The 13,094-nt window shown below is 49.9% G+C and overlaps 3 protein-coding genes across 3 annotated transcripts; 1 reads left to right on the forward strand and 2 right to left on the reverse strand.

The window, feature by feature from the left end:
- Nucleotides 1–291: 291 nt before the first annotated feature.
- Nucleotides 292–4,454, reverse strand: sskB (putative MAP kinase kinase kinase SskB; the record flags this gene model as incomplete). The annotated part of the gene is made up of 2 exons (XM_041687242.1): nt 292–2,590; nt 2,644–4,454. 2 exons carry the CDS (start codon nt 4,452–4,454, stop codon nt 292–294), a joined length of 4,110 nt encoding a protein of 1,369 aa, XP_041541146.1.
- A 3,699-nt stretch (nt 4,455–8,153) lies between these two features.
- AMT1 (ammonium permease MEP2) lies at nt 8,154–9,905 on the forward strand (the record flags this gene model as incomplete). Its single annotated transcript, XM_041687243.1, has 6 exons — nt 8,154–8,240; nt 8,305–8,369; nt 8,426–8,680; nt 8,741–9,415; nt 9,490–9,721; nt 9,780–9,905. 6 exons carry the CDS (start codon nt 8,154–8,156, stop codon nt 9,903–9,905), a joined length of 1,440 nt encoding a protein of 479 aa, XP_041541147.1.
- A 1,002-nt stretch (nt 9,906–10,907) lies between these two features.
- On the reverse strand, nt 10,908–12,949 carry TUB2 (beta-tubulin; the record flags this gene model as incomplete). The annotated part of the gene is made up of 9 exons (XM_041687244.1): nt 10,908–10,941; nt 10,998–11,357; nt 11,445–11,779; nt 11,850–12,305; nt 12,371–12,425; nt 12,501–12,542; nt 12,670–12,695; nt 12,783–12,806; nt 12,938–12,949. 9 exons carry the CDS (start codon nt 12,947–12,949, stop codon nt 10,908–10,910), a joined length of 1,344 nt encoding a protein of 447 aa, XP_041541148.1.
- Between the last annotated feature and the right edge of the window lie 145 nt (nt 12,950–13,094).

Below are 13,094 nucleotides of genomic sequence, written 5' to 3' on the forward strand. Positions count from 1 at the left end.
TTTAAACATGACAAAACAATAGTTATGACATGACATGATGACGGTGGATGGAATGAATGAATGTAAAGTTTGGCGGCGGGGTATCAAATGCAAATTTTTATGCTGTATAAATGTAAAAGGGCGAGATAGATGAATTGCGAACAAAGATTTGAAGGTTTGGGAGAACAGGTGGCATGAGAAGACAATATGCGGAGATCCTGTTGGATTGGTTGGTTGGTTGTTTGGAAGGTAAGACGAAGAATGTAGATATAGATCAAGTTGATCAATACGTTGGAAGGGAGATCAAAACGATCACAGATACGCCGAGTTCTGGCGACTGCCGGAGTGCGAGCTACCGCCGCTATTGTCGCTGCCAGGCGTGGCTGGCTCGAGGACGACTTGCTGACGGATGGAGACGATCCATTCGTGCTGGAGGAGTTCCGCTGCAGTGGACCGTTTATTGGGGTCACATTCGAAGCACCGTCGGAGGAAGTCGATACCTAGGTCGCTGAGCTGGTCTCGGGATGGCAATTGCGGCTGGTTGCCCTGGGCAATGTTGTACATGATGGCCCATTCGTTATCCAGAGTGGACCAAGGGCGACGACCCGTGGCCATTTCCAAGATCACACATCCTAATGACCAGATGTCGACGGCTCCTTGGCGGTGGATAAGTTTAGTGGTATCGCCGCGGATTACCTCGGGCGACATGTACATCGGAGTGCCGGTCATCGTTTTCTGGTTCTTGCCCCAATTGTTGTGGGCCAGCTGGGCGTCCTTGGGCACTATAGCGTCCTTGTGACCGGCGCCAGCGAAGGCATCCATAGGGACAACGGTTCTGCCCTGACGAGCGATGATCTTCGCAGCACCGAAATCAACGTATTTGATGATACCATTATGGTCAAGCAGGATATTTTCAGGCTTGATATCGCGATGGATAATGCCAGCCTGGTGCAGGTACGCCAATCCCTCCAGCAACTGAAGAGCATAGACCATAATGACGGTTTCGTCCTCGACACGTCCGTGCTCAAGCAAGCTGGCAAGGGACCCACCAGAACAGTATTCCATGAAGATGTAGACCTTATCGCGGTGGACTTCGATACCGTGGTAAGAGACGATGTTAGGATGATCCAAGACTTCCAATACACCCATCTCATCGCGGATTTGCTGGGCGATTTTAGGGATAAGTTGGGGGTCTTGCAAACGAATCTCCTTGACAGCCATGAGGTAGTTACTGTCAAGGTTAATTCCAGCGTAGACGGACCCAAATGTTCCTCCACCAATGAATTGGCCCTGTTGCCATCGCAAAGTAACGTTTGTAGCCGAGGATGAAAGCACCGTAAGAGACCTGTCTGCTTCGTTTGAGCCCTCTAGAACCCTTCCCAGTGCTTGGCGTTTAGCATCTTCGTCAACGCGTCTTTCCTCGATTTCGGTAAGATGAGCCACGCGCTGCTCCCGAACAAGCTTGGCTGCCTCTTCATCTGTAAGGACCCGCCCTGCGCCCATTCGTCTCGAACCGCCGCGCTCTTCCAAGCGTTGCTTCTCTGCCTGAGCTGCACGAGACGATCGAGCACCCATAATATCAAAGTGAGATATAAGAAGGGACATGCATCCGGCAACCTTCTGCCTCAGACGACTATACTGAGCATCATCCATAGACAGGAGGTGTCTGCTGGAGGTAATAGCCATTGCGAATTCCAAAGCAGCGACGGCCCACTTGAAGGTCTTTCTGTCAGCAGCATCGCAATCATCACAGATGAACGAAACCCAATCGAGGGACAACTCGACGAGTCTATTGCTGTTCATTGCGCGTCTATTGGGATCAACGTTCGAAGAACGCTTGCCGAACTCGGTAGCAAACGCATAGCATGCTTGGACTAGATCGTGATTTTCCACGTCTTTCTCCTTTAGTTGCTCCCGTATACGGGCAACACTATCCATGATGGTCATTGACAGCTTAAATGAGATCTTCTTGATCTTGTTAAGCTCCACATTGACCCGACCAAGATTAGCACGCTGCTCGATGGCCATATCGAGCTGAATACCAGTGAGATGTGTCAGCTCATGTCTGGCATTAGACAGTCGCTGCTGGGTCCCTTCGACCACAAGTCGCAATTTGCCCAATCGCAAGTCCGTGGGCTGTTCCATGATGCCCAGCTGCATTTCCTTGCCAGCCCAAGCAAGAGGTTTTTCCGGACGAACCACGAGGATATACGGTGCATGCGGTGTATCCTTGCTGGTGTCATCCTCACGAAACGACGTGCCTAGGATAGCTTGGATATCTGCAGGGCGATCCCACAATGCGGGGTGTGCAAAGAGATAGACACCTTTTTGACCCACAGAGACGTTTGATTTGATCATGAAATGATCCGACACAAGCAGCGACTCCAAAAAGTCGTACGCAATGTCAGCCGGCAAATTGTATTCGGTTGCATTTTCGAACAGCTGGCGCAAGAATCGGGAAAATCTGTAAAGCTTCCGTTGCCGGATCCGGGTTGAGTCCAAAACGCTTTTATAACGCTTGTCCATGTCGGCCGGATCCTCGTCATGGCGAGGCTGCAACTCCCGCTCAAAGTGGTGCATTAAGCGTTGGATTGACTTGGCAGTCAGTGCACTAGCTCGGGTTAGCCATACTCATTTACTATATAGTTTGGAAAATGTTCGTACCTGAACTGCTCCGCGACCTCGATATCTCCACCCTCAAGTTGTCGGCCGACCTCGTTGGAAAACTCCCAATCCTGCTCTAGAGTTTCCGCTTCTTTAAACGTGTTCTTATTTGCAGTCAGCTTCCAGTTCAGAAGCCGGAAGTAATACTTCATCGCATCCAAGACGACTGCGTCAAAACCTTCATCAATGCAAGGAGGCAGGTCCCAGCCAGGCTCGGGTCTGGCGATATCCAGATAATGCCGTTTGATATCAACCGCCACCTTCATCAGAATCTGGAACTGCGATATCATTTGATCGACTAAGATGGCAGACTGCGAAGCTGGGTCTTTCATATTCTTAGCGTAAGATAGTCGAACCCGGATAATCTCCTGTATGAGACGAGAGGGGAAATTGATCAAAGTGAGGAGTTCTTCGATATAGGGAGGTAAGTGGCGTTTAGCGAAGGAACCCGCATTCTCAATCAATGTATTCTTTGCTTTTTGGATGACTTCTCCGATGCCGTGGAGCATGTTATGTTTCCCTTGGAGGGTTTTGAGGCCATCCTCCTTCATGATGCGATCAAGGAAGGATGTTTCGTCGGAAAGGTCGCTATTGATTGATTTCGTTCTCGATTTGTTGAAATCCAACTCATCGTTTCCAACCCATTTCTGCAGGATAGCCAGCTCGGTGTTAATCAGGATAGTCGTGTTGTGCCACGCTAAAACAGCGTCGCGACTGGAGTGAAACTCCTCCGAAGCCACTCTAGGGTGGGCAGTTTCCAACTCCTTGTGAGTAGAGTAAAGGCTTTCGCATCGTTCTATTTGTGCGACAATATCCTCAACCTGCTTGATGGGTGACTTTCCGATCTCTGTTTCACCTTTGATCTCGAACTTGATGATTTCTTCGATGACGGGGCCAAGGCCAGCCCTCGCTTCTTCAATGAGCTTCCTCTGCAATGCAACACTCCTCCCACAGGTCCTGGCTCTGACACCCAACCATATTGCGTTGTTCTGAGCCGACGATCGTTTCGATTCCGTAGACCCGAGCAACCGCTGCTTCTCTTGCTTCACCACGTCTCCCTTTAACACCGATGAAAGCATAGAATGCCATTCCAGCCTCTCTTGGTTCCGTGGATTCTTGAGTTCCTCGATCGTTGGCTGATTGTCGTCGGTCAGGAAGAGCTGAATGTCCGGATCGTAGGCATCGTCTTCGAAAGGCACCTCGGAGGATGGTGAGGGTTCTTCGAGATCGGAGTCCCCCACCGTCATGCTCATGTTTTGAGCCTCATCGAAATGGCTGTACCAGGCCTGAGGATCGGCGCGAATGCGCTGGACGTACGCCTTCTCCTGAGCTCGATACTGTGCATTGGGGTCGCGTCTAGAAGTTCGTTTCGTTGAGGAACTCCGTTGGCGGTCATTCTGGAAGCTGATATACTGAGGCGGGCGTCGTTGGGGCGCGTAGGTATTGGAGGGCGTTCGAGCGGGGCCGGACGGACGTTGCGGCCGTAATTCACGATCGGTCACCGGATGACCATCCATAGGCGGGGCTTTCTCAAGAGCAGCAGAAGCACCTATACTGGCCCCGCGCGGGCGTGTGGGCGTGCCAGTTGCCCATGATGGCAGGGCAGATGGAATGGATGGCGGAGGGGAGGAGGAAATAGTCGTCGCCGGGGTTTGGACCTGGCTGTCGAAATTCTCCGGGAAACTGGAGCTGGTTCTTACAGCATATGGCTGCTGCAGAAGCTCATCGGAGGACCCGGAGCCATCCGAATCATGGTTATTCAAATCAGGATGCTCCATGATCGGAAACCCGCGGTCCTGCTGAGACTCCATGTTGCATGTCCGACGTTTAGGAAGCGGGTTGGAAGGGAAGCCTCAAGCGGATAGATAGGGGGGTGTGGCGGTGCACGTCTGTGCTACTTATCGGTTCCGGACCGGGGGCTGATATCGCGCAGGCGTACCAGTGCATTCAAGGACTTTGAAGTGCGAAGGTAAATATAATGAAAAGATATTACAAGCGAGATGACTCTGCCATTCAAAAGTGCAAACCGCGAAGCATCTGAGGTTGAAATTCGAGTGGTATGCTCCAGATTAACAGGGCGGAGCTTCAGCCGGAGGTGGATTATTCCTGCCACACCTATACCGCATCGGGAGGCGGTAGGGCCCATTATGCCACAATCACGAGATGAATGATGCCTCAGGCGGAAGGCACATGCTTTTCTATAAAGTACCAGACAGTGTTCCAGATATCATGAATCATGTGGACATTCTCACACCGGCTTTTGTTAACGGGATATGGTAGCCCTGAATTGGTTTCTACTGTGGCGACTGGCCCCTTGCTTCTCACAAGTACTCATAGGCGAAAGAAAATGACAGATCACACGGCTGGTGCTTGAAGAGGCATTTGAGAGGACTGAGGCATATACACACCTATCAAAGTTCAAAAGAAATAATTTTACGGCCTTGATTGTTACCATCCTACTCGCCTCTCAATCTACCTCTCTAAGTATGAACGGTGAAGAGTTTTCAGAACTACCAAATGTGTCAGTGGGTGGTTGCCTAGGAGTATTCGTAAAGCTGTAGGCCGCGTTCAGCGCTCCAAATGATATAACCCTCAAAAAGCGACATAAAAGAAGCAAAATGCAACCATCGGCATGCCTCTTAAATTGACCAAGTCGGGAAATCGCAGAAGGTGATCTGAAACTCTACTCCTTATAGTTCAGACGGAGACTTGTCGGGTTAGTATGCGTTCTCCTTTTCGGGCGTCTTTAAATGTCCGCTCTGGTCGACCTCATGCATCTTCTCGAAATTCCCGCCTGATTCTTGGATAAAAAGTTGGACGACGATCAATTGACATCTTGAAGATCGCCCTGAGGCGTGAATAGTGGCATGCGTCTGATGGTTGATCAGTGGAACCCATTGTCCTGAATTGGGGCTGCGGGTCTCTTGGAGATCCATTTTGGAAATTCCGGGGAAGCTTAAGCAGGTACTGGTGGACAGTAAACTATGGGAACAGTTGATCTGACCGCCTAGTAGAATGTTACTCTGATTGTGACATCATGCTAGCAGTATGGAAATATCCAGGTTAGGATGTGGTGTTGTGGTCCAACTCCTTGAGAGGTATTGATATTCTATATGGCGATGAGCTGTATCAGTTTTCCACAAGATAATACTACTGGGGTATTCTAGTGGGATAGAGATTAATCACACATAGCACCTATTATCTACTCCTTTGTGCTTGTTCAACATTCCGTTCTGAATTCGACAAGAACAACGGAGATAGATTGAACGATATGATTATCAAATTCATGTTGATCAAATCCTCAGATGATCTTGCATTGATGATTGACGAAGACTGAAAGAAACCCCCAAAAGGTGCCAAGACCGCTAGTCCGAGCCAGTCGGGATGCCGAATTGCCCTAGCCAATGGGGACTGGTGAGCTTATCTCTACCTACGGGAGACGCAGCTGGAAGGACTGAGTGGTTTTTGGTCAATATCGTAAACTTCCAAGAAGAGGTACAGAGGAAATAGCTCCAAGCTGCTGACAGATATAGCGGGCTACTAACTAACTATTGTAGTGTTACTTGGTGCTACCGTTGATCCAGGGATATCGATTGCTGATGTGGCTCCGTGGAGTTGTTGGTTCGTCCCAGTCAAGCAGCCCTATGATCCGTGCTGGAAACACGATCGCTTGATCTGGACTTGGCCATCCCATACAAATTTATTCTTTCACGGTCATTCCGAGATATACTGTGAATTATTGAGGAGATATGCAGATTTCTGTCAACCGTCCATCTTACAGTATTGCCGTAGGAAGTTACTCAGAAGTCAGCTGGTAACATAGTAGGTATCTCCAAAGAGTACGGAGTAACCTTCCTGCTATGAAGGAACAACGCAGACACCGTCCGACAAGGATAATGAGACGGAGGTCTTGGCTTCATTAAAGCTCTACTCATGGGATATCAACATTGCAACCGACAGTCATGGCCAGGAGTAACAGGAACCCACGGGTTTGTTTTGAAGAGTGAAATCAGGAGGGCTGATAAGCCATCCCGGCTGACTGCTGATTGGACGGCCGAAGTCTGAAGATAAGCACAGCGAGACCGGCTGGGCTGAAGGAATTCACGACGCGACCATGAATTTACCATGGATTGATTCATACGAACTAGTAACTAAGGGGAGTCACTGACTACCTCGTGGTCCTTGTCAACTGGGGTTGACTCCTCAAACCATGGAAGTTCGAGAACGATGGGTGAAGCCACGAACTCAATCCGCAGCCTTGTCTCTGATAGATAGGGGAGTAAGTTAGTAAGTAGTGAATTGATAGATAACCATTTCAGCTGCGAGTCCGGAGTAGTAAGCTCAGGTAATGCCATTGTTTCTGATTGGCCGATTGAATGCTATCTCCCACCAGTCGCGAGAAGCTGTCCGAGAAATTAACGAAAACTAAAGAGTCCTTCGGAAGTTTCCTGTTCCTTTTTGAGTCTTATCCGCCTTGCATCGAGTCCAATGACGCTGTTACTATCCATTATTTGCCCCCATCTGTCATTGAAATCTTCCATCTCAGGGTCTCTATCGATAGTTGCATAGTAGAAACTAGTAGCAGTAGCAGTAGTAGTAGTACTACTACAGTAGGTATACTAGGTTAGTAAGTCGGTCACATTACCATCTTCAACCCCTATCCATAGTAAGTAGTAGTAGTAGTAGTAGTAGTAGTTAGTAGGGTATGACATGGAGGGAATTTCTCAGCTTCTTGCCTGTCACCAATGCAGCATGGCGCGGTTAGGCTGCCATGCACCCAGCCAGTGTCACCCACACACACGCACACCTAACTTGGCTTTTCCGTCCACGTTCTCGTCTGATTTCCTCCCAGCTAGCAGACATTATTACAGGATGATGGCTGGATCCCGCTGCAGGTCAAGTGGAATATCCCAACGGGAAGCCGCGCATTGGCCCGCCCATCCCATCCATTCATCCTCCCTCCGGAGTCTCCACGCTCTTATCCGCCGCCATGGCTTTCTTGCTGCTTGCTGATATCTATCTATCGGTCGTATTGATTGCGACTAACCATGGCTTAGGGTTGCGCCTAGTGCCCGAATGGGTGGATCCGGCCATGAATCAATGCAAGTGAGACCATGGCGTTTCATTCTGACTGGTATCATCGCCCTGCTCCGACTATTTCCAGTACTATTTATCACTCCTGCATCCCCTCTCCTTCCCCCTGCAGTGGCTTTAATTTGCTTTTTGAATTAGACTCCTCCGTCGTCTTCTATTTCCCTTCCTCCCATAATTCCTTTTTTTCCCTCTTGATCGCTAGTGTCTAGAGCCCCCCCATCCCCCCGACTTGTTTGCCCATCTCTCGCTGCCTTAACCCATTAAAGGCCTTTGGGTCTACACGTCGACCCCATCTCGCGCCCTCTGCATATTCTACAGGGCTCCTGGTCTTAGTGTCCAAGGCTTAGGAGTCACATAGACACTTTCATACACAGTTCTGGGCCTTTCTTTATCAGAAAGCCCCTGTGTAATTCACTATGTCGGAATACCCTGTCGCCTACAATGGCACGGACAATGGAACCGGTGGTAACTCCCTGACAGAAGATCTTAACATCTACTACAGCGTATGTCTTTCTTAGATATGTGATGGAGGCTATGATTGGGCTCACCCCCGCTAACTGACTCTAGTCTGGAGATATTGCTTGGGTTATCACCTCTACGGCTTTGGTGTTGTTGATGATTCCTGGTGTTGGGTATGATTACCACCTGTTCATCTAGCCATTGGGCTCCCTCCAACTGACGACAACAGCTTTTTCTACTCAGGTCTCGCCCGACGCAAATCAGCATTGTCGCTAATATGGCTTTCAATAATGTCTGTCGGGGTGGTATCATTCCAATGGTTCTTCTGGGGATACTCATTGGCCTTTTCTCACACCGCTGGAAAGTACATTGGTGACCTGAACAATTTTGGAATGAAGGGTGTTTTGGCAGCTCCTTCAGTTGGTAGTACCAAGGTTCCGGATCTTCTCTTCGCTGTCTTCCAGGGCATGTTCGCTGCTATTACGTGAGTGTCCCCAAACAACGGAAGCAACTTCCCAAGACTGATGGCTGATAACGGAGATAGGGTTGCCCTTGCTGTTGGTGCAGTCGCGGAACGTGGTCGCATGCTGCCTTGCATGGTCTTTAGCTTCGTTTGGTCCACCATTATCTACGATCCGATCGCCTGTTGGACATGGAACTCGTCCGGCTGGGTATACAAACTGGGAGGACTTGACTTCGCAGGTGGTACCCCCGTCCACATTGCTTCCGGCACGGCTGCACTGGCATACTCCCTGATGCTCGGCAAGCGCCGCGGACATGGCACCCACGAGCTCAACTACCGTCCCCACAACGTCACGCACGTCGTCATTGGTACTGTCTTCCTCTGGGTTGGTTGGTTCGGATTCAACGCCGGCTCTGCCTTGAGCGCCAACTTGCGTGCTGTTATGGCAGCCGTGGTCACGAACTTGGCTGCCTCCGTGGGTGGTGTCACCTGGTGCATCATGGACTACAGACTGGAGAGGAAGTGGTCCACTGTCGGTTTCTGCTCCGGTGTCATTGCAGGTCTCGTGGCCATTACCCCGGGCTCTGGCTTCGTGACACCTTGGGCTGCCTTTATCTTTGGCGTTGTCGGTGCTGCCGCTTGCAACTACGCCACCAAGCTCAAGTACGTGCTTCGTGTGGATGATGCGCTGGATATCTTTGCTGTGCACGCCATTGGAGGTCTCGTTGGCAACCTCTTGACCGGTCTATTTGCTGCGTAAGGCCCTCTGATTCTTAACAAGCAATCTTATACCGTTGAGCACTCAACTAACGCTTGCCCTCGGGTAATAGTGACTACATCGCCCACCTCGATGGTTCCACGGTCATTGACGGAGGCTGGATCAACCACAACTACATCCAGCTCGGCTACCAATTGGCGGACTCCATCTCCGGTATGGCCTACTCGTTCTTCGGAAGCTGCATCATCCTCTTCATCATCAACCTGATCCCCGGTCTGCACCTGCGCATCCCTGAAGAGGAAGAAATCCTTGGTGTGGACGATGCCGAGATTGGTGAATTTGCCGTAAGTGCTTCCCCATCGCATGGAAACAATCGACCTCCTATTCTAACAATAGCTTTAGTACGACTACGTCGAAATCACCCGCGATGTCATTGGCGGCACCAGCCCCGAGAACGGCGACGTGTCTTCCAAACGCACCATGACTCCTCCCAACGGCAACGAGGAGACTGTGGAGACCAAGGCCTGAAGTACAGTAGGAGTTATACATCTTCAATCCCTCCTAACTTCGAGTCATGAACGAACACAAGAACTTCTACACTTTTATTTGGATTTAATTTTTAACCCTTGATACCTATTTCGTTTCTGGTCATTATGTCATTCTTTGAAATACCCTTCAGATGTACATATTATTCACCTTTCATTTGTCCTTCCGTCCTTTCTATCAACATATGTTTCTCACATATAACCCAAAATTCATCATATACTTTCTTAGTACCTACAATGTACAATGATGACCTTTGAAAAGAGCAAAGACATCGCAATACTACTAGTACTAGCATAATATATTATTCCTAACTTGCCACTTATTTCCCGCCTCATCCCTCTCGGCGCGATTCTTCGTTTACGATCGTCCGTCCCTAAGCTACTGCATACACACACACACAATAGAACAAAAAAAAAACATACCACACAATACAGCAAATCCCCAGAACCACCCAGCTTGCTTTGTCCACAGATGTACACACTACTCATCCATAGCACATAAAAAACCAACGAGGGCTTTACTGGTCCTAGCACATTCTCAATTTCAATTATAATCTTAGAGTGCGTGAAGTATAGAGTCAGCAGTGGAAGAAGGAATGCGGGGTTGACCACTTTTCTTTATCGATGAACAATGGACAGACAGCGTACATTATCACATGAATGGAATGAGGATCCATGTACAAAGTATGTATACCGATCTGGTATGGTAGAGTATTTATGGATGGCCTAATTTATTACATGCCGAACATCTACGTTCATCAAGACTAGGAAGATTGTACCAAACTGCTTTTAAAACTATGTGCGATTGGGTTTAATAAGTCCAGGCTTTGAGCCTAAGTAATTAAAAACAGGAAGGGAAATTAAGAGCGCTCAAACAGAAGAATTCACTGACCAAGACCCCGGAAGGCCTTGGTCGAAGAGAATGTAGGCTTATCGGGGTATTACAGAGCAGATCTCAATTCGCGTAACTGTCGACTTGAGACATTTACTCCTCAGCCTCAAGGGGCTCCTCCTCGACGCTGTAGCATTGGTTAGAACCGAAACAGAAACATTATAAATTCTTGGGTGAACTTACTATTCCTCCTCACCCTCGGAGATCGAGGCGTCCTGGTACTGCTGGTACTCGGAGACCAGGTCGTTCATGTTGCTCTCAGCCTCAGTGAACTCCATCTCGTCCATACCCTCACCAGTGTACCAGTGCAAGAAAGCCTTGCGACGGAACATAGCAGTGAACTGATCACCGACACGCTTGAAGAGCTCCTGGATGGAGGTGGAGTTACCGATGAAGGTAGAGGACATCTTGAGACCACGGGGAGGAATGGAGCACAGGGCGGTCTGGATGTTGTTGGGGATCCACTCGACGAAGTAGGTCTGGTTCTTGCTCTGGATGTTGCGCATCTGGTCCTCAACCTCCTTCATGGAGACACGTCCACGGCTAGATACTTGTTAGCTGGCGTAATGCAATCAATGCAGTAAAAAAAAAAAAAAAAAAAAAAAAAAAAAAAAAAAAAAAAAAACTCACAAGATGGCGGAGCAGGTGAGGTAGCGGCCGTTGCGGAAGTCAGAGGCAGCCATCATGTTCTTGGGGTCGAACATCTGCTGGGTCAACTCGGGAACGGTGACGGCACGGAAGGAGTAGGCGCCGCGGCTGGTCAGAGGAGCGAAGCCGACCATGAAGAAGTGGAGACGAGGGAAGGGAACCATGTTGACAGCCAGCTTGCGGAGGTCGGAGTTGAGCTGACCAGGGAAACGGAGGCAAGTGGTCACACCGGACATGACGGCAGAGACCAGGTGGTTCAGGTCACCGTAGGAGGGGTTAGAGAGCTTGAGGGTGCGCATGCAGATGTCGTAGAGAGCCTGGATTGGTCAATTCGTTAGTTCTCGAGCACCACTCTTGTTTCGATATGTGCTAGGCACAAAAACGTACCTCGTTGTCGATACAGAAGGTCTCGTCGGAGTGCTCAACGAGCTGGTGAACGGAGAGAGTGGCGTTGTAAGGCTCAACAACGGTGTCGGAGACCTTGGGGGAGGGGACAACGGAGAAGGTGGCCATCATACGGTCGGGGAATTCCTCACGGATCTTGGAGATCAGGAGGGTACCCATACCGGCACCGGTACCACCACCGAGGGAGTGGGTGATCTGGAAACCCTGGAGGCAGTCGCAAGCCTCGGCCTCACGGCGGACAACATCGACAACCTGGTCGACCAACTCGGCACCCTCAGTGTAGTGACCCTTGGCCCAGTTGTTACCAGCACCGGACTGGCCGAAGACGAAGTTGTCGGGACGGAAGAGCTGGCCGAAGGGACCGGCACGGACAGCGTCCATGGTACCGGGCTCGAGATCGACGAGGACGGCACGGGGGACATACTTGTTACCGCTAGCCTGCTGAAGTGGTCAGGACATTGATGATATTGTCGTGAAAAAACTCAGGGACGGTGTGATCTAACCTCGTTGAAGTAGACGTTCATGCGCTCCAGCTGGAGGTCGGAGGTGCCATTGTAACTATCCTGCGTGTCAGGAAACCCAATCCTTTCCACATTGTCGACCAATTGAGAGGTGTGAAAAAGTTGCACTTACACACCGGAGCCGTCAAGGCCGTGCTCGCCAGAGATGGTCTGCCTGTTGAGTTGTTAGACGTGTTCTTAACCCGATAGCTATATACCCGATAAATAACATCTGAACTCAAGCCGAGATAGCTTGAGAGATGATGTTATCCATCCCCAATCCAGTGGCAGTGAATACGTACCAGAAAGCAGCACCAATTTGGTTACCCTAACCACCATCATTTGTTGTTTAGTCCACCGAACACCAATCAAGAACCCGGGGGGGCAATCATTCGAAGAACATATTGGCACTTACACACTGGCCGGTTTGGAGGTGAACCTATGAAGCGACGAAGACATGCAGTTAGCACAAGATTGAGTTGGTTGAAGAACCGGTGGGGTCCCGATCAGAAGAGATGCCAACCAACGACGCGTCTCCTGACGGAAGAGGGACGGGGAGGGAAAACATACGATCTCACGCATTGTGCCGGGGATATTGAAGGGGTTAAAGGTATTGAAAAGGGTCGAAGGGGAGTAAGAGACGGCGAGGCCGGAGGAAGTGGATGAACGGGAAGTTGTTGGGAGGAGACTGGGGAAAGACAGTCGACTAAAGGAGGAGAAGGGGGGA

This window comes from Aspergillus luchuensis, chromosome 3 (genome assembly GCF_016861625.1).
Source record: "Aspergillus luchuensis IFO 4308 DNA, chromosome 3, nearly complete sequence".
NCBI lineage: Eukaryota > Fungi > Ascomycota > Eurotiomycetes > Eurotiales > Aspergillaceae > Aspergillus > Aspergillus luchuensis.